This window comes from Mastacembelus armatus, chromosome 7, assembly GCF_900324485.2.
Source record: "Mastacembelus armatus chromosome 7, fMasArm1.2, whole genome shotgun sequence".
NCBI classification, from domain to species: domain Eukaryota; kingdom Metazoa; phylum Chordata; class Actinopteri; order Synbranchiformes; family Mastacembelidae; genus Mastacembelus; species Mastacembelus armatus.
Window position 1 is genome coordinate 2,614,553 of NC_046639.1, and position 25,967 is coordinate 2,640,519.

Genomic DNA, 25,967 nt, shown 5'->3' on the forward strand with positions numbered 1-25,967 from the left:
CTCAGAAAATGTTTAGTGAATAATGCATGCAGTGATAGTTAAGGCCTCAATGACAAATAGCCCTCATACCTGCAGTAAGAAGCTCAGTCTACTCACTGGGTGAGTACTGAAGAGGCCTATAAGCCTGACGCATAAGGTTATTATTTATTTATTTTGGATGAATTAAAAGTAAATCAAACTTAAACATCATCATAAGTAATTGTTCTTTATTTTTCAAGGGGATCACATGGAGCCCCAACAGTTCACAAACCACAGATGACACAGCAAACACAGTTGATGTGTTCAGGTAGGTCTTCAGCGCCACCGTGTGGATCATTTAAACAACAGCTGCTGTTTTCATTCATAAACCAACATCACCTACTGGAGGAAACCCTATGGGGCCAGTTTGAAGTAGTCCCTATAAAGTATATGCAGTTATAGGAGGACAGAATTTAAAGGTGCAGTAATATGATGTGAAATACAGGAATCAGGAATCAAAAAGGTCGGCCAGCTACCCTGGGCTGTTAGATTAGGTTACCAACTGTGTTAGACCTTTTAGTCAGTCCTGAACCTCCCGACCAAAACACTCAAAATGTATTCTGTGTGTAAATTTCAGGGTTTCAAGACCAGAGCAGGAGTTAATATTCTGTGGTTGTACAAACATAGTGCAGGGTAATTGTGTGGCTGTGCAGCAGTATCTGGAAATATACCTAATATCATAAGAGGTACCTCTTTTTGGTCTTAAAAAGACTGGCATTATAAACTGAGGCTATGGCTGGAAACAAGCAGTTTGTTATGTAGCTTAACTTGTTTTAATGTATTTCTTTTTCATGCTTAGTAGTTAAGCACAAGTTCAAAATGATGATTAACTAACTTTTGCTAAACAACATTACCAATCAAACAATGTGACATTTAATATACTGTATATCAGCGTGGATGGATTACTGAAGGGGCCTACTGGGCACAGGCTCTGGGGCCTAACATTTCATGGGGCCCTTGGACTAGAGATTTACGTAGGGACAGTTAACCTTTCAAAGTCAATCAACAAATACTAAAAGATGGAAAAGAGGAAAAATATATGCAGAGCAAAAAAGGAGATAAAGCAAGTAAAAATGGACACAACCTGGTTAAAAACAACTATGAGACGACATAAGATGATTAGTAATGTGTGATTCTTTTTTAATATATTTTATTTTCAACTTAATATCCCTTACACACCCTTTGGTGCAGGGGCAGCACTGAAACTGTGAAATGAGCTTCCTTTCCACATTAGTCAGGCCTCATTGTTACCTATTTTATATTTTATATCTCTTCTTAAAACTCACCTGTTTTCAATGGCCTTTGACACAGTCTGAGATGTTGACACTATTTATCTTATTTATTTTGATTTTATCCATTCTGTGGTTTTGACTTTACTCCTGTTTTATTTCATGTTTTTATCTTGGACAGCACTTTGGTAAACTTCAGTTGTTTTTAAAAGTGCTAAACACATAAATTTGTAGTTGCAGTAAACATCTTGGATAGATAGATAGATAGATAGATAGATAGATAGATAGATAGACAGACAGACAGACAGACAGACATCCTTTTTTTTTTTGCACATAATACTTCTAAACGCAGACTAAAGGTTTTTATTTGAGTTACTTAGCCTCCTTGGTGACTTGGTATTTTTACTTAAGTATAATAAACACACTCACTCCACTTCCTGTGTGCACAGTAAAACTCCGGCCAGTGGTCCCGACCATCATTTGTCTCTGGCCGTGACCACCAGAGGGCGCTAACACTTTACAGCAGGACCTGGTGAGGCTCTGCAGTCGTTAGCTTGTCCTCGTTGTTGTTAGGTTGTCAGGGCAGCGCACCGGCCGGTTAGCTAACACGGGATTAAGTGACTTTCCTTAATGATGACACATTGTTTTGGAAAAGAAATCGACTGTAGGTACACTCGCTTTGTCGCTCGGAACCGCCCGGTTTCTTCGCGTAAACGCCGCAGAGACGTCCGCGTCGGTGTTTGTGTAAACAGCCAGATTAGCTGGGTTTGCTAACGGTATCGGGCAGACGTGAAGTGATACAGACAGTAACGTCAGCCATCGAGTAGATATCCAGCTTCACTCTCTGCACCGCCTTTGGTGTGAAAATGGAAGAGACTCTGGAAGATTTCATGGAGCAGGAAGAAACCAAGGACAGCGACGAACCATCATTATCGCCCTACAATTCCCCCTTTCGCTCCACACGCCTGCACATCCAGAGGAGTAATGTCTGTTCTCGGGCTTATTTCGTCGTGGTCATGGTGTTTTTCCATGTTTACATCCTGAATGTCATCGCCCTGCTGCTCTACGTGCACTACAACAACGGACCCGGGGATCTGGGCAGTAGAGACGGGGCCGCTGTTGCCTCAGTCGGCGAGAGTCGGGGTCCTCTGCCTCCCCCCGCCCCGGGTCCAAGAGACTTACCTGTGGAGGACCACAGTCCCAGTTTCAGTCTGCCTCGCATTGAGGGGATACGGGTATGAGAAGTTTCTGTGTGATGAAGTATGACGTTTAATTCAGTGGTGAAAATACTCCTTTATATAGCAATTTATATTTTTGTAAGACTTTAGGCCTCCAGCTCCACTGAATGCTGTAAAGTCTCGTTGCTTAAATGCAGCAAACTCAAGTAAAAGCGCTTCAGAGTAATTTGCTGCCACAGCATTGCCCATGCATTTGAACCCCAGCTGTCTCTTGCACATCTGCAGGTGGGGCATGTTCAGCGGGTGTCCCTTGTGCCAGACAGAACACATGAGATGAAGACACTCAGCCTGAAACCTCTGCTATTTGGTATGTGTGCTGTAGTCTTTGGGTATGGGTTGATTTTCATGGATAAATGGAGATTCATCAGGATGTAAAACACCCAGTTTAATTAATCATAAAGCCTTAGAAAAGACCAACAATATATTCATACAATTCTCAGATATGTACATTTTCTAATAAACACCTTCTGTCTTTGACCTCCACTGTCTGAGAGAGAGTGTTGAAACTTGCAGCTGGCTAAGTAGAACACAAATGTTTGACTATGATTTGAAGTGTGTTTGAAGCATTATTTACAGTTGCAGGCTTAATGATTACGTTCTGATTCCTAACCCTATGCTTCATTTACCCCTTAGCTGTTTCATGCTTTATTCATGATTCAGTTCTTTTACATTTTCCAACCAAACACATCATTTTAGCTCCTGCACCTGTGATGTTTCCATTTGCGTGCTGCTGCCATCAGGTTCTTGTCTCGTCTTTGCCAGGCGTAAGCCTTATTGACCACCAGGCGCTCCCCCTGCACTTTGCCTGTCACTAGAAAGGTGCCGCCTCGTGGGTGCTGTCGCGTCATGTTCTTTACACATGTGGCATCCCTCTCAAGCCACAGTTCGATGCGGGAGCGTATCTGCCCTCCTAACAAAGGCCCATGCTTCAGAACATCCAGTTTAGCGGCCAGCGAGAACTGAGACAGGCTTGCTGGACTATACTCGAGCCGTGTTACACGCAATTTCACAACTGGGAAGAGAGAAGATAAACACAAAGCATGATTGACCCCATCTCTTCATGGAGCAATGCCATCTTATCTATTAACTGTTGTACTGAATTAATGGAGAAACAAATAGTCGAGAACAGAACCAGACAGGAGAAAAGAGGTGAATGAATACTGATACTCACCGAAGTCACTCCTGCAGAATGTCTCCAGTGTATCTTTTGAAGAGGAGGCCTCTTCTAGCTCACAATCCTGACAGCTTGCTTGAGGCACTGAAAAATTCAGACCACTAATTAAATCATTTTCCAAATGTAGTCAGCTCAAATTGTGTGTCTGTGCGGTAAGTGTCGTACCTCTACGCCCCCCTGTGTGAACAGTGGTATTCGTGATGGAGGAGATACACATGAGATGGTCTGCAGGATACTGGTCACAGCGGAGGATTTCTGGCCAGGGGTAGCCATAGCAACTCATGATTGGTGCACAGCTATCCTGTACAGATTTGCACAAACTCCTGCAGGGTGATATAAACCTGACAAAGAAGAGATTGAGAGGAGCAAGGGCAGTGTTGAACAGATGAAAGGATTTGAATTAGTAGTGTGGTGTCAGGGAACTAGATTAGATAACATTTGGTTGCTTGTTTTTCTTTTTCTCAAGTGAGAGGTGCTAATGTGACAAAAGGAGTGCTCTGTTGACTTGGTTTCTGTGTGAAACTAGGTCCTTTCTTGAGAGACTAGCACCAATTTGCATAACTTTCAAAGGCTTATTAACCCTCCATGACCCTGCTCTTGTATAACGTTGTCATAATTCTGTAGCTACTGGAGTGGTGGTATTTCTATGGATTTGTGACACACTGTCTTGTAAAAACACCTACAAAAAGCCACATTGTTACATGAGAATGTTGACAATATATGTTGATTTAAAAAAAAAAAAAAAAATTAAACTTACCTGTCAAGGCAGATGGGTGCAAAGAGAGAGCAGAGAAATATCCGTGCATCAGGGTGGCACTCTCTGGCAAGTAGTGGCAACCAGCTGGCACTCTGTTGTACAGCCTCAGCTGGAGACTCATGTCCCAGCAGGTTGGGCATCCTCATGGTGTCATAGCCGATGTTCTGGCACAGGGCCATGTTGGATGGGATCGGGACGCAACGAGAGGAACTGCGGGGCTCCCACAGTCCACCTTCTCCTGTAGAAAGTATTGACCTCAAGCCAGTTGTAGTATCAGGATCCTCCCACACCTCATCATCTTCTCCTGCTGCAGTTTCTGGTCTAGAAACATGCCTATCTCCAAATCCAGTTTCAGTGGTGCCCTCAGTACTTGCCCTGGCCCCACTGTTGTCCTTTTCTCCAGATCTAACCCCAGCCTCTGTCCTTGCTTGTTCCTCCGGTGCTGTTCTTGCTCTAGTTGCACCAGGGCTCAGTGCTAATGCGCTGCAAGGCCCAGCAAGCAAAAGGAGAAATAGTACAGAGGCTGAATGGGAGGCTTTTCTGGAGCTAAAACGCAGATAGAACACTGCAGTCATCCTCTGAGAAAACCGGAAGCTCGTCTCTCTATCGAAAGGAAAACACTGGGACAGTGTAGGAGTGGATGGCAGAATAGGTGTATTTATTGTGGGTGGTGATGACATTTGCATAGGAAGGGGTAAGGGGAGGTGTAGAGGGAGAACACAAGACAACACGAGGGAGAAGGGGTGGGGCACACACTGAAGTGTTATTAGAGATTTGGGTTCACTAGCATTTATGACCAGATTCAAATGTGTTTAACAAAGCTCAAGACTAGAAACGTGGATGATCTGGTGTTTGGTTACTTTCTGCTATTTAGATTCCCACAGGTTGAACTGAGGAAAAGACTGGCCTTTTTATAGTGAAATTAAGTGAAATCCTTTCATCCCACATTTTCCTCCATCACACACTTAAATAACCTGATCTCTTTGCTTTTTGTTAGTTATTTTTAACTTTTTTTTTCTTTTTTTTTTTAAAGAAAAATAGCCAAAATTCACATCTTGCCTTTTCTCCAGTGTGGGCATTTCATTATTTTCATTGCCCTCCATTACACTGAACCAAATATTTTGATGTTTTTGTGTGCTGCTTTGACAAAACAAGATATTTACCTAAACATTTCACATTTGTGATAAGAATTTACCAATACTTTCTGAATTTGGGTAAACCAGACAATCATTTGAGAACGTAAACTGCAAATGAGTCAGTTCAGAAAATGATTGTTGCAGTTTGAGTGTGCTCTGCTTGTGCTTTTATATGTGTGTGAAAATGTACTTAGGACACAAGCAAAAATTAGTGTTCTCCTGCTGTGTAGCCATGGCCCGATTCCTGTTCAGACAAGCAGGTCACTTCCTCTCCGGAGGAGAAACAGAAACAGTGTGGTGGTGGGGGGGGGGTTCAGTCCCCCTTCATTCATATCAGTTATCCAGATTAATGAGGTTTGACTGGACAATAGGGATTAACCAAGTGGGTACAGTGGTGACATGCAGGACAAACAAGGCCTCTACTATACAGGCAGCCAACCTGCCGGAAACTGTTGATTACAAGGCAAAATGACTGAAGGTGCTGGATGAACTGCTGGAACAAAACAAGAGCAGGAACCATGAAATGCTACTGCCTTCACATTTAAGGTCTCAAAAGGATCAGTCTGTAGAATACATCAGAAAGGACCTGTTCCCAGTGTAACACATTTTTTTGTGTTATATATGTGAGTGGACCTAGAAATGGCAGAAGAAGTAACCAAACGGGACAAGAGATCGACTGTCAGGTGGCAGGGTAATAGCTGCTCTCATCATATACAGAGTCTATATGTCTGTCTGTACATTCACTAAAGAGTTATGTGTTTAAACACCTACAAAAACATGCAATAAAGAGAGCATTTAATAATTAACACCACATTATGTGCTTTAGCGCCCCCTTTCCACAGTTGATTGTAATGTGATAAAAAGTCCCGATATGAAACTGAAGTTCCCATTGTTGTATCACTTTTGGGACACAAGTCCCAAGTGTGTGGTGTTGAAAAGTTTGCTCAGTTTGAGTCCTATTTTCAATAAGAAACTTTTTTACTCATTTGTCTTACAAATAAATTGAGTTGAGTCTCATCTTTCGGGTCTAAACAGAAACAGGACATTAGCATACACTGATCAACAACCTCAAAATTGCGCCTTCATCCTAAAAGGTTTTGTTAGGCAATTTAAAGTAATCCATTTAGTAGTCTGACAGATCAAGATAGGCCTGTTAATGGGGATCTTCTAATCCATTTAAAGGTCAATCACTCACTCATCATCTTAGGGCGGTAATACGTTTCTCTTTGACTTGTGTGTATGCAGAGGTTGGCACTAGGACTTTTTAGACCTGAGATTTTTTTAAATGAATGTTTAAGTGATGGTGGATCAGTTAGTGGTGTCAATCCGCAGTTCAAAAGAAACTGTTTCAGTGTATTTGCTTTTTATCAGGTATCATGCTGTCACCTCATTACCATGTGTGAACGTGTGAGTCATTATGCACAACTGTTAGTCTATGAACAAGCACAGAATTTCAACCACATTTAGCATGTGTTTCCTTAGACTTGCTTAGTCTTCAGACCATTATCTTTGATAGATTGTATACCACTTAAATCCTGGTTTGTTTGTATTATAATAATATGGACTTTTCATTTTGAAATAATTGTATATCTTTGAAAGGTATTGGCAACATCTACTCATATATATGCAACACTAGTCTCCCCTAACATTTGCCGCTGTTGTTCTTTTTTTTTTTCTTTTTTTTTTTGTTCCTATCAGAGATCCCTGGCTTCCTGTCAGAAGAGGAGTGCCGAGTGGTGGTGCAGCTGGCTCAGCTCAAGGGTCTGATGGAGAGCCAAGCGCCAGCACCCAGCCATGGGCAAGAAGAGTCAAATCAGCCACTACTTTCTCTCAGCACAGAGGAGGTCTTCAGTCTGTTGGACCTCAACCAGGACGGGCTGCTGCAGAAGCAGGAGGTAACAGGAGGGCAACGTTTTATATTCTAAGTAATCAAAAAAATGAGACAACCTGTCAGGGTATGTTATTCTTTTTGTTGGTGTAAGAAAAACATTGTGCTCTCTCCTCCAGATTATAAGTCATTCACATTCTCGAGATGGAACATGGTTGAGCCCACACAACTTAAGGCAGATACTCACTGGTCTGGAAGACTGCCCAACGGGTTCGTGCTCCTGTAGTTTGTGTGTGTTTTAGTGCATTTTAGATTGTCCTGACTGATCCCATTTAGAAAAGAGCATTACTTAAAATCAGTCTGGGACCTATAAAGTATAAAATTGAAAACAGTTTGTGTGGCACAAGTAAGAAATTCAGTGTGGTTTGAAATGGAATAGGTTAATAATTAGTTTTAATTTAACTATGGTTTTAAATGTAACTATCAACTTTTCTGGATTCTGAACTTTCATTCAGTTTCATTGGTCCATGAAATCATTTAACACATAGGTTCAACCTGAACATGTCATGGATGTGAATCAAAGTCAGATTCAAAGGAGTAAACGACAAAACTCTTCCTCTTGAGTGTTTCTACAGTACCACAGTGGTTGTGTACTGTAAGAGTCCAGTAAGTGGCAGAAGGTTGGTTGTGACCAGGTGCAAGTCTTTGCAAGTGGTGAGGCTGGAAGAGGAGTGACACCATTTTGATCTAATACCATTGTGACAGGCATTGTACACATCCCAGTCCGGATGTGCTTCATGCTGTCTCATTAAAAACTGATTATTCTCCAGCCCCTTTATTTAATTTTTCCCCACTCCCACCTCCATAGTCTTTTGTAAACCCACTACATCCCCAGCCAACACTCCTCTGGCACCCCAGAGCTATTGTTGCGGCTGTGGCACAGTCTCCCAGGGGAAATGATGGGGGGCCAGACTCTCATTCAGCTAAGAGTAACAGCATACAGTTGGACAAAGAGGGAACAAATGGAGGAAAGAGATTGGAGCTTCCACTATATGGCCCCAGAATTTAAGATTAAAGTGAAATGTTATCATGTCAATGCTTAAATGATAGATTGGGTTAATAATTTCACAGTGCACATGTTTGTATCTATGTATAATTTTATATTTATTCCATGAGGTTGCATTCTAATTGTATTTTGTGCTATAGCTATACAAATGAAAACAAATAGTCCATTAAAGGATTTTCTGTGTGTGACTGGCAGGGATGCTGAACTTGGAGAACTTTAGACGGGTTTATGATGTGTCCCAACGCCCAGGAAAACAACAGAATGGGATGGTCCGGAATCAGTTCAAACAGAGAAGCAAACATACATGGCTTTACCAAGGCCTGGGATCCCACCATGTGTTGCACGCACTCAGGAATAGGTAACTCTATACACACCATTTGCCATTCACCCTGCTAGTATTCCATACACTCATAATTGATAACATGCTTCTGTTTTACTCTCTTATGTCAGAGTAATCAGTCTGACACATTTGCCCTCTGCATTGGTTGAGCTGAGTGAGCCATTGCAGGTGATTCGCTATGAACATGGAGACTTCAGTAATGCCCACTATGATAGTAGCCATTCTCATTCAGAGTCTACCTGCACACACACACGACTGGCAGGAAACTCATCTGCTCCCGGAGAAGTCTCTTGCAGGTGTGTATTAAATGTATTTTCCGTGTCATGTGCCCCCTCCTGAAGGTCAGTTAGTGTGCATTTCTATTGTCATTTTCAACAGTGTAATAGTTGTGTAATGTGTAATTTTACAGACAGGAACAGAAGTAATTAGCCCCAAATTAGTTTTTCTTTACAGTTTCATTTCAGTGCCAAACTATTATCATTGTTTCAAACAAAACATTATCTCTTTTGGGTAGTGGAATTTTTTTTTCATTAACTGAATGTATCCATTCCTTTTGATGTTTTATCTTAGGTATCTTACCGTGTTATTCTACCTCACCTCTATAAAGGAGGGTGGTGAGACCACCTTTCCTGTGGCAGACAATCGCACCTATGATGAGCAGGTGAATGCACTTTCATAACCAACAGTGATAAACCAGCAACATTTATTTTCTTTTTTGTCAATGTCAAAGGATGAGAGTAAGTGAACGCCACTGATGAGACACAGACGGTGTTGACCTATGACAAGGAATCTGACACCTGAGTGAACACGGTGTGCCAAAAGTAATAATTAGACACAAGTTGTTTACAGTTTTGTGTCCCCTAGGCACTAGTCCAGGATGGAGTTGACTTGACAGACACCCAGGAAACATGTGATAGAGGAAACCTGAGATTAAAACCTACTGCTGGGACGGCTCTGCTCTGGTATAATCACCTCTCGGATGGTAGAGGTAAGAACAGAAAGCTTTAGCTATATATAATGCACTCATATAGTGAGTGAGTGTTTTAGTATGTTGATTTAGGATTAATCACAAAAAAGGCTTGTTGTTGACCTCACTTCATTATTGTTACTGCCTTCATTTCCTAGGTTGGATGGGTGAACTTGATGAGTATTCCCTGCACGGCGACTGTCCTGCCAGACATGGGGTGAAGTGGGTGGCCAACAGCTGGGTGAATGTGGACCCAGACCAACAGGTGCAGGCTCGCTACCAGAGACTAGTTGCTCAGAGGCATCAAGCTAAGTCAGGCATGGAGGAGCATTACCAACCTCTCTCACACAGTGACCTCCACCAGGATCTATAGCCAGGCCTTTCCAATGACAAGACAAAGCAACATTGTTTTAAAACTCAGTCGTGCATCTGTGATGCCACTGTGTCCTCACAGACCTTTCCACAATATCAGTCCAGGTGTACCCCAAAGCCACATCTTGGATATAAGTCATTGGAAAAGATGTGGTCAGTCATGTCATAAAGATACTTCTACTTACCTGCTTTATATTTAGGTTTACTAGGTATCGGCCTCTGACGCAGGTCACTGTGTGTTTCTTATTGTTATAGAATGAAAGCCTTTCGTTACAAGCCATATCACAGTATTCATCTGTGAAAGTGTTCTGGGGGGAAGGTTTTGTGATGTCACTTATGTTTGCTAAGTTATCGAGTTTTGTTTCCAGAGTGAATGCACTTTTATCATGAAATGCTATTTTATGGGTTTGTCACAGCTCCTGTAAACGTGGAACAGTTCCAGACAGGACAAAATGATACTTGTCATACTGGCCGTGGGAGGCCAGTCCTTCAGGTGTAATTCAAACTTAGGTCTTTATTTATATTCCAACCTTTTGTGTTTATTAACCTCACCACTGAAAATGTCATTGTCAGAGTATTTATTTGAGTGCTATTTATTACCACCAGTTGGTGATTTAAGTTAAATGAATGCATATTTATTTACAGTTTGATGTTGCACTGAATTTGTCACTGTGTTTGTTTTATGTTATGAAATGTATAAAGCAATGTTTTTTTAGTGGTGTTGTGAGAGTGATCATTCATGTAACCCTTTTGATATAGGCTATATCCACTAGATGTCTCTAACAACAAATACACACTGGTAGACATCAGCTAATTCAGAAATTGTTCCACCCTTGGTGAACTGCCACACCAGCATCTTGTCAGGACCAGTTCCTGAGTTAAACCACATAACGGTTCATCTATGTAACACTGACAATGGAGGCTGCATGTTCACGATGACCATCTGCTATAACAGCACACCCCTCAAAGTTCTTTCGGGCGATTAAAATTATAAGAGAGGCATGTTGAAATATGCCAGTCGCCAAATAAATGCCGGTAAAAACCCAAGAACGACTTGAGCCTGTGATTGAACTCGAGGGCAGTAACAGTCATGGTGATGTAGTGGTGTAAGAAGTACATTATTCCATGATTATAGGTGGAGCCCACACACAGAGGGATCTATTTACAAAATCTAACTATAGCCACCACATCCTTGTTAGTAAGGCTGGATTATCAACCGACCCATGTGGGCAGCAGCCCTGGGCCCCTAATATGGCTAATCTCAAATTGCAGCACTGGAGTAGAATAGACGGTCCTGCATCCTGTGGGTGCTGAGGGATTGTGTGTCAAAAACTAGATTTCAAATCAGAATTGTCTTTATTCGTCTAGAGCTCATTTGTTTTAAAGTTTGTTTTTCTCAAATCGCCCTAATGTTTTTTTTTTCTCCAAATAATTAGAAAACGTCGAGCAAGGTCGTAAGACTATTCCATCATACGAGATACCTGGCTACAACCAATAATTATTTTTTATTCTCAATACGTCTGATGTTTCTTTTCATTAGTGATCCGTCCATTATTGACGTCAGACCGTGAAAAATGTCGATCATTATTCCCTGATACTGTTTTTGTTTGTCCAAAATGTTAAAGAAACATTGAAAAATAAACATTCATTCACCTTTGGAAAAAGAAAAACAACCTGTGAAATTTCCCATTTCTACCTAAAATAACTCAACCCCGATGATCAATTATGAAAATTGTTACTAGTTATTCTTCTTTTGCTCGACCTCATTATTTTCGCTCCACGCTGCCGCATATTCCCAGTGGGCCCTATGATATATTGCAGTAGTTCGTGTAATTCCAGGTCAAGGACGCACGCAGTCTGATAAACCCATCCGTGTGACCGCTCGGGATTTTGGCGGATCGGTGCTGATGATACTCGGCTGGTCTCGGCCAGTGACGTCACCGGGTGGGGGCGGGGCGTCGCCGTTTAACGGACCTCGGAGCAGCGAAGGCTCATTCTTCGTGTGTCGATCCGCGGCGTCAGGTGCAGGTTCATGGGTTTCTGACTGGGCTGTTGAAACAAACAAAAGAAAAATCTCCACTCCAAGGCGCAGTATCTTTTTCATCTAACTGTCATCCATGAGATTCTTCAGGCTTACCTTCAAGTGCTTCGTCGACTGCTTTTGAGTCTCCCGTCTCAACGTCCGAACTGACCGCGGCGCTGGGTAAAAATTTCCATCTCTTGGTTGAGCTGAGGGATCCCAACGTGTGATAATCTCCAAAAACAAAAACAACAACAAAAAAAAAAAGAGAAACTGCATTTTTTTTTAATTCCAAGAAGGCAGAATAACAAACTCAGACAGCCAGAAAGACACCGGGAGCGCTGCATAGCTGTTACTGTGGCTACATCTTTCTTCCTGCCTTCAGAGAGATCCCACCGGGTGCCTTGTTAGCTCATACATTTCCAAAACTTCGACATCCCCTGGCTAAGGCGGCAGCCAGCCTGCTTTTTCAAAGTAAACCTTATTTTTCTGACGCTACCCAACAATATGTCACCTGAGTTGGAGGAGAGCAGCCAAGGTGAGTAGGATGAATGACCTCCACCTCCTGCTAATGGCTTCTTGTCTGAGTGGAGCACTAGCTTAACACAAGCACATCCAGCTGAAATGAAGCAGCTCTGAGCTTATTTCTCTGGGGGTGAGAGCAGCCCCACACCAGCTGCACTCCACCTGATTTACTTGTCTCTCATCACAGCATGCACACATTAAGGATTATATCAGTATCCACATCAGACCAGACCAGACTCAACTGCGTACAGGTCATGTTAAAGGGAAATGTGATGCTGATCTTCTGTGTCCCCTGGTGAACACAGAAGATCACCATATAAATGGTTGCCTGGATTTGTGTCAGTATGGGAGCACCATTGTTCAGCTTGTTAAGATCCTGCTTGTAGGTGACTCATGCACATGCGTCAGTCCGGATGAGATGTGAGTTCCTGACATGGATCCCATTTACATCTAAGAACAGCATATGTGTGTTGTCTCTGACGTGTTTTGCTGAACATTAAAGTGTCACACGCAGCCAAATAATGCCAGACCCCAGGTATCTAGTCACTGGGTTTTGCCGTAGATGCTTACATCCTCACGCTTCTCCCCTCCTCCACGTACACCCCCTGGAACTCCTCTGATCTGGATTCAGCCGCCTTGTTTTGCATTGGGCACGCAGTGACTGACACTGATATCGTGGAATGGCATCAGTAATGCCACACTTCCCATGTATCTGTTTGAGCATTTAGTCAGTGCTGTGTATGTGAAAGTGAAAGGTATGCAAGCGACAGAGGAGCTTGAGACCTGCCTTGAACCGGCTCTCTGCTGTGCTGTACAGCAGCACACGCTGAGACGCTGAGACAGCCAGAGGCAGAGAGAGAGAATGAGCACTGGGATACGTTTAGTTAAGGCAGGACAACAGCCCAATCCCAAATGGTCGAGGCAAGTGACTGCCAAAACTGATCCTGGTTCTGCTTGAGGTTTCTTCCATTGAAGAGTTTTTCCTTTCAACTGTTGCCAAGTGCTTGCTCATAAGGGATTTGTTGGGTTGAGATGATTATATTGTGACTTGACGCTATATAAATAAAACCCAATTGAATTGAATTGAACATGACTTAACTGTGTTACGGTAGTTTAGTATACACAATAAACGGATATGCTGGGATGTATTTCAGCCTTGTTATGGCTCTGTGGAGGTTTGTTAGTTGTACAGATATTTGATTGAAAATTGGTCATCTTCCTCATCCATTTATCTGTCTGGTCCAACAGATGGTTGGTGTGATGTGAAGTTATGAACACACACATATATATATATATATATATATATATATATATATTTTTTTTTTAGATGTGATTTTGACTGCCGTCCTCTTTGATAATAAGGTAGATTAGTTAATACTTTTGGGATGAATAAAGCTGATCTTTTCTTAGAGCTATTCATAGATTCTGATTTCTGTTCTGATCTGTTTTCATCGGTCCTCTGTCTTGTTTCTTTTCTTCCTCTGGCTTTCAGTTCTTCTTTCCCATCTGAACCTTGTACATTTCTTTTTGTCCAGATGAAATCAGCCTCCCCCAGCTGGAGGCCGGAGCCCTGTCCGAGGAGGAGGGCAGTGGTTCAGCTCGGCCCCTGGTGCCTGTACCTGGATCAGGCCCAGGGTGTGGTGAGGGTGGAGGGGCTGGCCCACCGCAGACCCAGGACGGGGCAGCAGCTGGGACTGGAAATGGGGCTGTAGCAGTACCAGTGGTGGAGAGAGAAACATGGACCAGACAGATGGACTTCATCATGTCCTGTGTGGGTTTTGCAGTTGGCTTGGGCAACGTTTGGCGATTTCCTTATCTCTGCTACAAGAATGGAGGAGGTGAGCATAGTTGGCACTGTGTAATGTGCAGTAGTTCTCCATGTCACAATAAACATGCAAGAAGTTTCAGTTTATGATGTCTTACGCCCATTTTAGAAGAGTAACTTTCATTGATATTCATGGTTGCCAGTTTTAAATCTACCAAATGAGTGTACAATGGTAGATCACTGGGGTTTCAGTAATGTTTAATAGTGAGTTTATTGTATGTTATGGGTCTTTAGTGTCTTTAGAGACAGATCATTCAAACTCTTCACGTTTAGCGCCACTCTGCAATATCCTTAATGTCTTCCCAGTATGATTCGTCACTGCAGCTTGACATAAATACAGTGAGTCAAGGACAGTCCTGGTATATTACTGAAGTCAGTGTATATTAGTTTAGACAGCTGGCAGGAAAACAGTTAATGGCAACACAGGGAGACATAATACAGGAATACACAGAATAGGTGGACCTGCATGGCTTTGGGCACGTAGCGCTGAAAGCCGTGCCCGCCCACATGAATTCACTTTATTTGTTATAGCTGCTCATTACCCAACAGACACTCTTAGTACCAGTTCTTGGTGTGCTGTCACTGGCATGTGAGTTGTTATTTACCTCTACCAGTATTCTTTCTTATTCAGTTTGTGCCAGCTAGTCCATGAGTTACTTGCTCTGACTGCAGCATTTAGCCTTGACTTCTCTTATCTCTGCCCTACCAGTTTTTCTGTTTTTTTTTTTTTTTAATGAGGTGCTTATTATCTAGGTTGAAATTAAACTGAATGGGCAACGGTGTGTGTACGTGCGTGTGTGTTTTAGTCCAGCCTTGCCACTCTCTCGTGTGTGTGTGTGTGCTTGTGTGTGTGTGTGTGTGTGTGTGTCTTGTGACCCGTGGCTCTGATACCCACCTTCTGGTATCATATAACAATGATAACAATGGCCTGCCTCATACAGTCCACCTCCTGTGTAGCATACAAAGGTGCTTTCTCCCACTCTCCCCATGATAAGGAGGTATATTGATATGTCACACAATAACTGTCCCGTGACTGTCCCTGTCCCGTCCTCTCTTCAGCGTCAGCACAGCCACATCTGCTACTGTACCTAATTTCGTGTCCTTGACCGATCCAGAGTACACCTTGTAACACAACAACTGTATCTGATAAGGGCTGACTCTCCTTGTGAGACGTGCTTGTTACTGAATGAAGGACACATGCCACTGGCGATAATAATAGATGCATACACATACACTGAGCTGCTTCTCTGCATGTCTTTATTTATTTATTTGTAACCCAGCTGCTAGGCCCAATGTGTCTGGTTCACTTATGATTAGAACAGATTTACTTAAGCCTATTAAGGATGTAGTTCTTTGATGATTCGTCCAATATTTTAGGTTACGTCAGCACAAGCGTTTGCTCCAGTCATTCCATTCACGCCTCCTATTGCATCGCTCGCTTTCTCTTCCCCGCTCTGTCTCTCTCCTGCTCTAGCACTCCTTTCTCTCTTAGACCTCACGCTCACGAATGTTTCCTTATAAGGCTACAGCCCTCTGCTCTCAGAGGACGACACAAAGAGTGATTGACTGAATTAGGCTTAAATTGTCGGCAGAGACAACCTGGTTGATGCGTTGGTGTGTTGTTTTTGTATTTCTAAAGCCTTATCTACCACAGTGAAGGGTTTCTGCCTTCCTCTCCTGTGTTCTGTCCATCTTTACCTCCTTTCTTCTCAGCCTTTCTCTGCTCTGCGTCATAGCTGGTCATGTGACTCTCTCCCATCTGCGCACTGTAGTGGCATGACCACTTATATTATTAGCAAACCAGTATGTTATATATTGTTATATTATTATCATTATTATTATTATCAGTGCCTTGTAAAGCACTTTGAATTGCGTAGTGTATGAAAGGTGCTATACAAATAAATTTGCCTTTGCCTTTGCCTATCAGACATTGCCAATTCCATTTAGTGAGCTGAATGTCTCATGTCACCTTTTCTTCATGTCTTTTTCTATTGTCTATTCCTGGTCACAACAAGCTTTTGCTACAGCATGAGAATCCAAAAGGGGATTATTTATAGAAAACCCTCAGGACAAACTCAGTGCCCTGAGGCACCCACTGCTAATCACAATTAAACAAGTCCGAGATGTGTCTATCAGGACTAATTGCTCCTGCTGGAGTCAATTTCTTTGTCCTGCTTCAATCTGATAGTCATTCATCTCCCCCCTCACCCTCACAGATTTCATGTTCAAGGACAACAGTTTTCAAAAACACCTAAATGTCTAAGCACTTCTGGAATGGGAGCTGGTTGGCGTTACCACCCACATACACGTTCAAGGCATCTCTTTATCTGTGTCCTTGTCTGAGTGGTCGTGTCTTCTCTCTTTTGCCCTTTTTTGTTTCCTCCTCCTCTCAACTGTTTCTTGTTTTGGCGGGTGCGTGCTGCTGTTTGTGCAACTTTTGTACTTAAAATCAAATTTTCTGTTTTTAAAGTGTTGTTAGGACAGCTTGCCTTCTCAGAGCAGGGCTTACTTAATGAGCCTAGGTCTAATAAATTAAACACTAATTTTAACATGAATAGTTAAGTGTTAATGAAATAATTATGCTAAAGTTTGAAGCCACTGATGATTGTAACTGTGATTATCAGGACAATTCTCTATCACATCTTTCTCCTGCTGTTTATTTTTTTATTATTATTATTTTTTAAGAATAATGTATGTAATTGACAAAAGGTGTATTTTAACCTTTTGCATCAATTGAATTCAACATACCGAACCATGCCAATGCTCTATCACTAAGCTATTTCCCAGTATGAGGCAGTCCAACTGTAATGTAGTGTTTTCACCTATTGTGAAGTCAGTGCTCGTTATGTCATGTCATGTAATGTATGTGTGTTACCTATTGCAGGGGTTTTTCTGATCCCCTACTTGCTGATTGTGTTCATCGGAGGCATCCCAGTCTTTTTCCTGGAGATTGCATTGGGTCAGTTCATGAAGCAGGGAGGGGTCTCGGCCTGGAACATCGCACCCCTCTTCAAAGGTGTGTCTGCTTGAGTGTTTGTGTGTCTGACACACCATTTTAATGCTGTTCTTCATGTCTGATTTGCAACGTGCATCCTTACACACCTCCTCTGCCTCACTGTCTCTCTTCCTCTGACAGGTCTGGGCTTGGCCTCAATGGTGATAGTGTTCTTCTGTAACACCTACTACATTATGATTCTGGTGTGGGGCCTCTACTTTCTCTTCCACTCCTTCACCAACCCACTGCCCTGGGCCACCTGTGGGCACCCCTGGAACACCCCCAACTGTACACAGGACTTCCACCGCACCTGTAACAATCATAGTGCTGCCCAGACAACCCCCCCATCACCTGCTGCCACCCCTTCCAACGTCCTCTCTTCTACCTCCCCAATGAACCTGTCCTCAGCCAGTCTCCTCATCAACGGCAGCTGCGTAGAGGCTGAGGGCATGCGCTCCCCAGTCATCGAGTTCTGGGAGTATGTTATATCTAGTCTGGGAGTTGAGCAGTGTCTCAACAGACTTTAAAATACATTTTTTTATCCAACCTCAAAGCCCTAAGGATTTGAATACACTACTATTATCGATTTGAATTTTTGGGGCTGTACTGTGTTTGCACGATAAGTACAGAGGTTCCAGTCTTGTAGATCTTTGTTTTGATCATTCTGATGTTGTCTCTATTACCTTGGTCTTATTTTATAATTTTCTAGCATCTGTCTGACATTTACAAAGCTTATACAAGACTAATTAGACTCGCAAAATCTATCTCAGCATTCAGATATGCCTCTGGTGTGTTGTTAAACCTCATTTTCTTGTGCTAGGCGTAAAGTCCTCCGTCTGTCTGGTGGACTGCATGAGCCTGGCGACATCAGCTACGAGATGGTGCTCTGTCTCATAGCCACCTGGGTCATTGTTTACTTCTGCATGTGGAAAGGAGTTAAATCTACTGGCAAGGTAAAGTATTTCCTGGCTGTGCAGTTCATGTTGCTGTATTTCACATGTCCATGGGCAGTATATATGGTTTTGTGTGTACAGTCTACATAAAATGTTGAATTTGTTTGTCAAAGTTCATGGAGTGCAGGTTATTTGCATGGCTTTATGCAAAAAATTTAAATAATTGCAGAGTATTTCCCCTTGACCTCTAATCAGCTTTGGTACAATGAGAGGATCAACGTCTAGACTGAAAGACATATGAACACAAACATAAGTGCACGTTTATATTCTTTGAATTTCGGATGATTCCTGCAGATGCTTTTTTCTTATGGTTAAGATTTTTTATAATTTATGTGTTAAATATATTTCTATATCCCTAGATCACTTTTATGTTATACTCTACAGAGACATCATTCAGTGAGATCTCCATTAAGTGGTTTAAAAAAGATGTCAACTTCTCATTGTTTTAGAACGTTATTGTGGTACATTGGCATAATGAGTGCTTATTTTGTAGCATAAGGAGATGTCTGTGTTTGCGTACTTGGGTCTCCAAAATAGCCAAAGCTCATAGAGGGAGGGAAAAAATAATGAAGGAGACTGAGCCAGCCAGCCATCTGTAAGCCGATTATTAACTTTCCACCATGTACTGTAGATGTTTGAGAGAAGGAAAAGGGGCTTTTCTGTTCATGTTAATCCTGGATCAAGACAAACATTTGCTTTCTCACTACTTTGCTCTACTAGCTCAGCTTGATGCTTCTACTAGGTAACAGTGGTTTTCTCAGTATAACTTGACAAAGAGTATCTTCTGAAAAGGTCTGCCAAAAACCCCTGCTATTGCAGGAGGTTTACAAATTGTCTGGCTTTCCATTTTACAGGCTACCTTTTCTTCAAACTAACATGACAGGGCCCATTACACATCTACTACAGGAAGGACCTAATGGGCATCTACTTAAGACTTGAGTATTTGCAAAGCAGGTAATTGCTTAATCAAAGTGATAAAAACATTTTTAGATGCAGTTGAATTTAAACATTTGACCATAGCTGATGGACCATGTTGATAAGCACTAAACTTTTCCAGCTATTCATCATATAACCACATCATTTTATGTACTTACTTTATGTCAATGAGAGATTTAAATTTTTGCAATGGAGGTTTCTACCTTTGTTTAATGGGAGTTATTGCATAGCACCTTCCCTCCTCCAAGTATACCCCACAAACTGGTCCTCCAGTGTCTAGAAATGTGCTTCACAGGTGTCTTTTTTCATCCTTCTGTAGGTTGTGTACTTCACAGCTCTGTTCCCTTACCTGGTTCTGGTTGTTCTTCTGGCCCATGGAGTCACTCTACCTGGAGCTTTAGATGGGATTGTTTACTACCTGAAACCAGATTGGTCCAAACTTGGAGAAGCACAGGTACAGTCTAATGTTTACTTAAGCTTGAATTTTGCAAATGAGGTCATGCTTATCTGTAACAGTGTAACGAGAACACATGGCATTGTACTAGTGAACGCAGGTCAAAAGCTATAAAACATTATTTAGACATATGTGTTTGTAATAGGTGTGGATTGATGCCGGCACACAGATTTTCTTCTCCTATGCCATCGGACTGGGTGCCCTGACTGCACTGGGCAGTTACAACCACTTCCATAACAACTGTTATCAGTGAGTTGATACACGACAAAAGTCAGACACCACTGTCACTGGAAGAAGGCCAACATCAACATAAACACCCCCAGCCAGACTCTACAAGCTGCTGCATGTGACTGTAGACTTACTATCAACAAACTAGAATCAAATTGAAAACAGTATTTCCAGTGAAATTATGCAGAACTCTTTGTGTTAAATGAATGTTGTATAGTAAGGTGTGTCCTGGTCTCTTGTCACTTGAACAATGATTAGATTTATTAGTGTGACAAGAGTTACGATCAAAGTCCAAGGACTTCTTATCAGCAATAGGTTGCCAGGGGGAATAATAACACTTGGCAGTCAAGACAGAAAGAAATGGGAAGGTGACTTCAGTGGCCTTAAACAACATACATTTCAATAATTAATTCTTCTTTTGTTTTGAAGATTCCATCTGAATCTAACATCTTTTTGCACCAATGACTGAAGTTCTTTTATAATATCGGGTGTATTTATGATAATATGTAAACTCATTCAAAAACATTCCCTCCCACATCCAAACTCACACACGAATTGGGCGTCCCTTATTTCCATCTTTGGAAAGAGGAGCCAACAATGGCGAATGGACTGTGGGCGTGATTTACATTGGTTTTAGCTACAGCTGGTCTCACCATGTCTGTTTGCCTGGGTGGTTTGATGGAATTACATGTGTTTACCCTAATCAGACAGGCATATTAAACACATCAAGATGCTTAGAAGATGATTATTCTCACATTTAAAAAAAAATTGAATCACTTGCTGTTTGCATATTCAAAATGCTCATAATAATAGCCTCATGAAAATCCTGCTATCTGATATTTTCTCTGCTTTCACTTTCTTCCACATCACACAGCTTGACTTTAATGATGCTAACAATGTAGTTTTTGGGATCACTGTGTCAGTCACAGGATCGCTGTGTTCCCTCGAGTCCAAGACTGTGTTTTACAGAGGGAATATCTGGAGAGAGTTCTAGTCTTCACATGCCTACTGTAAAGTGCTAACATAGCGTGGTAGCGTGTTCTAGTATTAGTTAATGTTCAGCAAGGCGTTACATGCTAAACATTAAAAGGTTAATGTTGCATGGCAAAATGTTAAGTGTTACACTCTAAAAAGTCAACACAGTAATGTCCAGGAGTGGTTAACATGCTAATTTCTGTATAATAACAGTTCAAGACACCTGAGGTTTAAACATTCACTGAGGAAAGCTAAGCCTGTCTGGCAGTGGTAGGACTTACACTAAATAAATCCTTTTTGGTTTATGTATAGTAACATGTGAACAAACACTTAATGTAAGATTTATCATTTTGCATCCCTAGTTGTAAGTGTACAAAAAGTTGTATTCTTCGTTGGTGGTGTAATGAGCACTGCAGCAGAGTGTAGACGTGGGCTTGTTTATTAAATGTGTTCTTAATGTGGACTGGTTTTTTAACCCAAACAACCCCTCTCACTTGTTTTGAGTATCCACATCCATAACTGACTGAGTGGAGGTTGTTGCTAAACGCAGCTGCAGTAGTGCTGTAATAAACACCACAACGCGACTGTTGTTTATACATACTTCACATCAGAGAGGATTCTTGGCTTTTCGGGATAAACTGAAGGTCATTCCTCGCTGTGCAGACCAGATAACAGGGTGATGTTGACCTCATGCATAACTGAGAATGAGATCTCCAAAATAAAATAATTCATACATGTAAGCACACATACATGTTATGCCATGTAACTTATAATGTTAAATATATGCTGTATATACTGTATGTAGGAACTAGTCAGTAGGGTTTTTTCCCTCATTCCCCTCTCAGACCATGAGACAGACATCCCATTGGCTTAATGCTCTCTGTTCTCTACTTGCCAACTACAAAGACAACAGCAGCTTTCTCAGAAATTGCTATTGATTCCCTATTTACCATCCCATCCCATCTCTTCTGTTGCCAGTGTTTGTCTTTAGTATCTTACATGAGCCTCACATTATTGCATAACACATCATTTTCTCACAGTAACATTCTCTCTGTTGTCTTCCTCTCTCTACTCCTTTTTTTTCTCCCTATGTTTCTCTGTAGGGATGCATTCGTGCTGGCCCTTATTAACAGTGGAACCAGTTTCTTTGCTGGCTTTGTGGTGTTTTCTGTGCTGGGCTTCATGGCTGCAGAGCAAGGCGTGGACATCAGTAAGGTAGCTGAGAGTGGTAAGAATATAGCTTCTCCATAATTTGGCCACCAAAAATCCAGTGGAATGAGCTGAGTATCGACAGTGAGTGCTACACTCTTAATACATTATACTTCTGACTCTAATTCTTAATGTGCAGGTCCAGGTCTGGCCTTTATAGCCTACCCCAAGGCTGTGACTCTGATGCCTCTGGCACCACTCTGGGCAGCACTTTTCTTCTTCATGTTGCTCATATTGGGTCTGGACAGCCAGGTAATGCAGATAGACATGTGTGATTTTCTTTGTATATTTATATCAACTTTTAAAAGCTTTGAAAATTGCATTTAGCTAGGAAGGGCTATATGTTAATGTAAGGCATGGCTTGTGTCTATTGCTGTCTTTCTGCAGCACTTTCACACCTAATGTAGAGTCCATACTGTACATAATGTCTGTCTTTCTCGCTCACGTCCTCTCACACAGTCTATACACATTAGCATTGCATGTCTTAGTAGACTGTTTGTTGTGTGTCTGTTTGAGCTAGGGCCTACATCCATTGTTTTACAGCTCAGAGATTTGTCAATGAGCTTCTGTCTGATTCACACACAGAGCGTTTGTCTGCTCCCAAATCTATTCATTCACTCTGACTTTCAATTCTCTCTCTCATTTTATCTCCATCCATCTCTGTCTTTTTCCTGCCATAGCCACATTGCCCATGCATAGGCTGCCATTTCTAGTAAAGGATGTAAAAATAGCTCCGCAGATGTTATCCACTCAGCTCATCCTGGAGATTGAAATCTGCTCGTGCAAAGATACTCATAAACATTTTTGTGTTGGGAGATTGAGGAGGGGAGTATGAGCTGAAATGATCTCCTGCAGAATGTCATTGAAATGACCATTTAATTTCACTGTTTGTTTTTTTTTTCACTTTCTTTTCTTCTCTGCTATCTCTTCACTCTGTTTTTTTTAGTTTGTAGGGGTAGAGGGTTTGATTACAGGAATCATGGACATGCTACCCCCTAAATCGGCCTTGGGCCCTCTGCGGCGAGAGGTGGTTGCGGCCATCTGCTGCATCATCTGCTTCCTCATCGACATGTCCATGGTTACAGAGGTACAGTGAGAAATTCCCAGAGTTTTAGACCTCATTGTGTTGTATTCCTCAAAATCAGCTGGGATTCACAGTCATTTGGAGATGGGCAGATTGTAACACAACAGACTTCTACGCTGAATTCATAAATTAGATGAAAGGCCGGAATCTCATACTTTAGCTTCAGATTGTTTTGTTGGCAGATACTTTTAATGATTCTTTAAAATACATGCTTAATTGCGGTCAGGAAACCATTGTCAAGAGTGAATTAGGATAAAACCCTAAACAGTGTAGACAAGGCTGGAAGTAGGTCACATATAAAGTATTAACAAGATGGTCTTGATGCTGACTGCTCTCTCTGTCTCTGTCAGGGAGGGATGTATGTCTTCCAGCTGTTTGACTATTACTCGGCCAGTGGCATCACACTGTTGTGGCAGGCATTCTGGGAGTGTGTGGTGATTGCATGGGTCTATGGTGAGAAAATTCTGCACAATTACAATACATTAAACGATATATTAAAAAAGAAACTGAGCAGGATGTAAAGTACATCTGAAGTAACCCATATGATAATGATGTTTCAGAAGATCTTAAGCCACTACAACCGGTTTTTCACACTGTTTTGGCAGTTTAGTAGATAATCAATAACAGTCTTTTACAACAGTCCTGCAATAAATCGTCCCTTCATGAAGCTTAAAAGTTCAGTTTTTGTTAAAACTGTCAGAGAAGCAATAATCCAGCATCGTAGTCATTCCGGAGGCTGTAGTTTGTCCCACTGTTGAATTACACAGCATTATTCATGGAGGTGTTTCTGTTATTTCTATTACTGATATTATATCAACTGATATACATTTGTTTACTGTATGTGTCATTTATAATTTTATTATGTTAATTTTGTCCCTGACACAATCTGATATGTTGTATGTTAAACAAGGCAATGGACTGTTGTCAATAACCTAAAAAAACAGCGATCTCACAATGTGCAATCACAACGTCTTTATGTCTCATTAGGCGCAGACCGTTTTATGGATGATGTGGCCCGTATGATTGGCTATCAGCCCCTGCCCTACATGAAATGGTGCTGGTCCTACATCACGCCTTTTGTCTGTGTGGTAAGTGTTATTCCGTATGTTTTTATAAGTAAGTAAGTTTTGCAAGTGTCTGATTTTTTTTTTTGTTTGTATATAGGGAGTGTTCCTGTTCCATGTGGTGAACTACAAGCCCCTGACCTATAATACAGTATACACATACCCCTTGTGGGGTGAAGCGCTTGGTTGGGCATTGGCTCTGTCCTCCATGCTCTGTATCCCTCTAACTGTTCTCTACAAACTTCTGCGTTGCAAAGGATCTTTGCGGGAGGTCAGTATGCCTGGGTGCAAACATGTTCGTACACATTTTCTTGTGCTTGAGTTTCTGTTTGTAATTGTCAGTAGGAATGTGTGTCCATGGATACTGTCCTCTCTGTTATTTGGTTGTCTAATTTGATCATTACTCTTTAGAGAGGGCTCATTAGAAAAGGCTGAAGCATCTCCCAAACAGCCAGCTCATCATGTCCTTGTCTTTTTCTGTGTAGCGATGGCAGCACCTAACTACCCCAGTTTGGGGCAGACATCACCTGGAGTACCTGCCCCCAGAGAGCGAGGCCAAGTTGCTGCCCCCTGCAGGACCCAAGAATACGCTTCTCTTTGAAAGTGTCATCTGATAAGCTGAGTCCTCCGTAACAGAGAGCCAAGGTCCCCCTTAGCATCCTCACACATATGCTACACTAAAATAAATGCACATCACATTAACTTGGTAAGCGCAGATCATACACTACAGTTGTGCAGCTATGGAATAGCCATTGACAAATGGACCAAAGATCAGATGGGATAAGAATTTAAACACACACGAACGCATAGTCATCACAGGCTGATATACCCTCTGCTCTGCTTTCTGAGTCTACCTCGCTGACTCTCCCCTCTCTTTCTGCTCCCTGCCTTTGTGCTGTCCCGTCTTGTCTCGTCCTGTCCTGTGAGTGTGACGTGTCTAGTGTAGTTGCAGCATCTTCCCTTTCCTGACCTGTCAGGGTTTTAACAGCCTCATCCGTCCTAACATTGTCATTTTGTTCTGGAACAGCAGAAACTTAAAGAATTTACAAAATGAAAGACCCCTTATCTACTGCTGATATTCCATGGTCCTATTGTGTGTGCCTGTTCATATGTGTCTCAGTGTGCTCGCGTAAATGTATGAGAGTGTGTGCGTGCACCTGTGTGAGAGTGTGTTGGACCATGGCAGTGATATCTTCATTAACATGTGACATTCCCTTTGGCCATTGTTTTCTGCCAACTGTATTCTCTTAATAAGCTGTAAAAAATATATTCCATTTGTAAAAAAAAAAATGCATCATTACTTTAAGCTGTGTGTTATAAACTAACCTAAGTATCCAGTGTATTGTGGGGTCTGTGAATCAGTGTTAATATTTAGAGGGGATGATGATCAGTATTTCCACCATAACACCAGGAGAGAAACTTTAGATGGAGTTATCAAAAAAAGCAGGAGAGGGGGTTGTGGGGAGTGGAAAGAGACTTGCCATGAAATGAAATGAAAGAAGCAATAAAAAACTAAAGATGGAATCAATGTGTATTTATGACTTTTTGTTTACATGGTCAGATTCATTCTTTAA

General features: G+C 41.8%; 3 protein-coding genes across 3 annotated transcripts; 2 read left to right on the forward strand and 1 right to left on the reverse strand.

Annotated features, from left to right (window-relative positions):
- Positions 1–1,806: 1,806 nt before the first annotated feature.
- Positions 1,807–10,840, forward strand: LOC113145312 (transmembrane prolyl 4-hydroxylase-like). The gene is made up of 9 exons (XM_026331888.1): positions 1,807–2,482; positions 2,711–2,792; positions 7,251–7,447; positions 7,560–7,650; positions 8,642–8,804; positions 8,897–9,082; positions 9,357–9,447; positions 9,651–9,774; positions 9,912–10,840. The coding sequence occupies exons 1-9, from the start codon at positions 2,114–2,116 to the stop codon at positions 10,124–10,126; spliced, it is 1,518 nt and encodes a 505-aa protein (XP_026187673.1). The 5' UTR covers positions 1,807–2,113; the 3' UTR covers positions 10,127–10,840.
- On the reverse strand, positions 3,178–4,610 carry LOC113145313 (secreted frizzled-related protein 5). Its single transcript, XM_026331889.2, has 4 exons — positions 4,417–4,610; positions 3,825–4,000; positions 3,657–3,743; positions 3,178–3,497 (listed from the first exon to the last, which is right to left on the reverse strand). The coding sequence occupies exons 1-4, from the start codon at positions 4,593–4,595 to the stop codon at positions 3,178–3,180; spliced, it is 762 nt and encodes a 253-aa protein (XP_026187674.1). The 5' UTR covers positions 4,596–4,610.
- A 1,297-nt stretch (positions 10,841–12,137) lies between the features above and the next one.
- Positions 12,138–25,820, forward strand: LOC113145311 (sodium- and chloride-dependent creatine transporter 1). The gene is made up of 14 exons (XM_026331887.1): positions 12,138–12,683; positions 14,206–14,508; positions 17,380–17,511; positions 17,632–17,968; positions 18,311–18,443; positions 19,699–19,833; positions 19,979–20,082; positions 22,140–22,264; positions 22,385–22,497; positions 23,192–23,332; positions 23,680–23,782; positions 24,317–24,417; positions 24,494–24,664; positions 24,879–25,820. Exons 1-14 carry the CDS (start codon positions 12,653–12,655, stop codon positions 25,005–25,007), a joined length of 2,058 nt encoding a protein of 685 aa, XP_026187672.1. The 5' UTR covers positions 12,138–12,652; the 3' UTR covers positions 25,008–25,820.
- Positions 25,821–25,967: the final 147 nt, after the last annotated feature.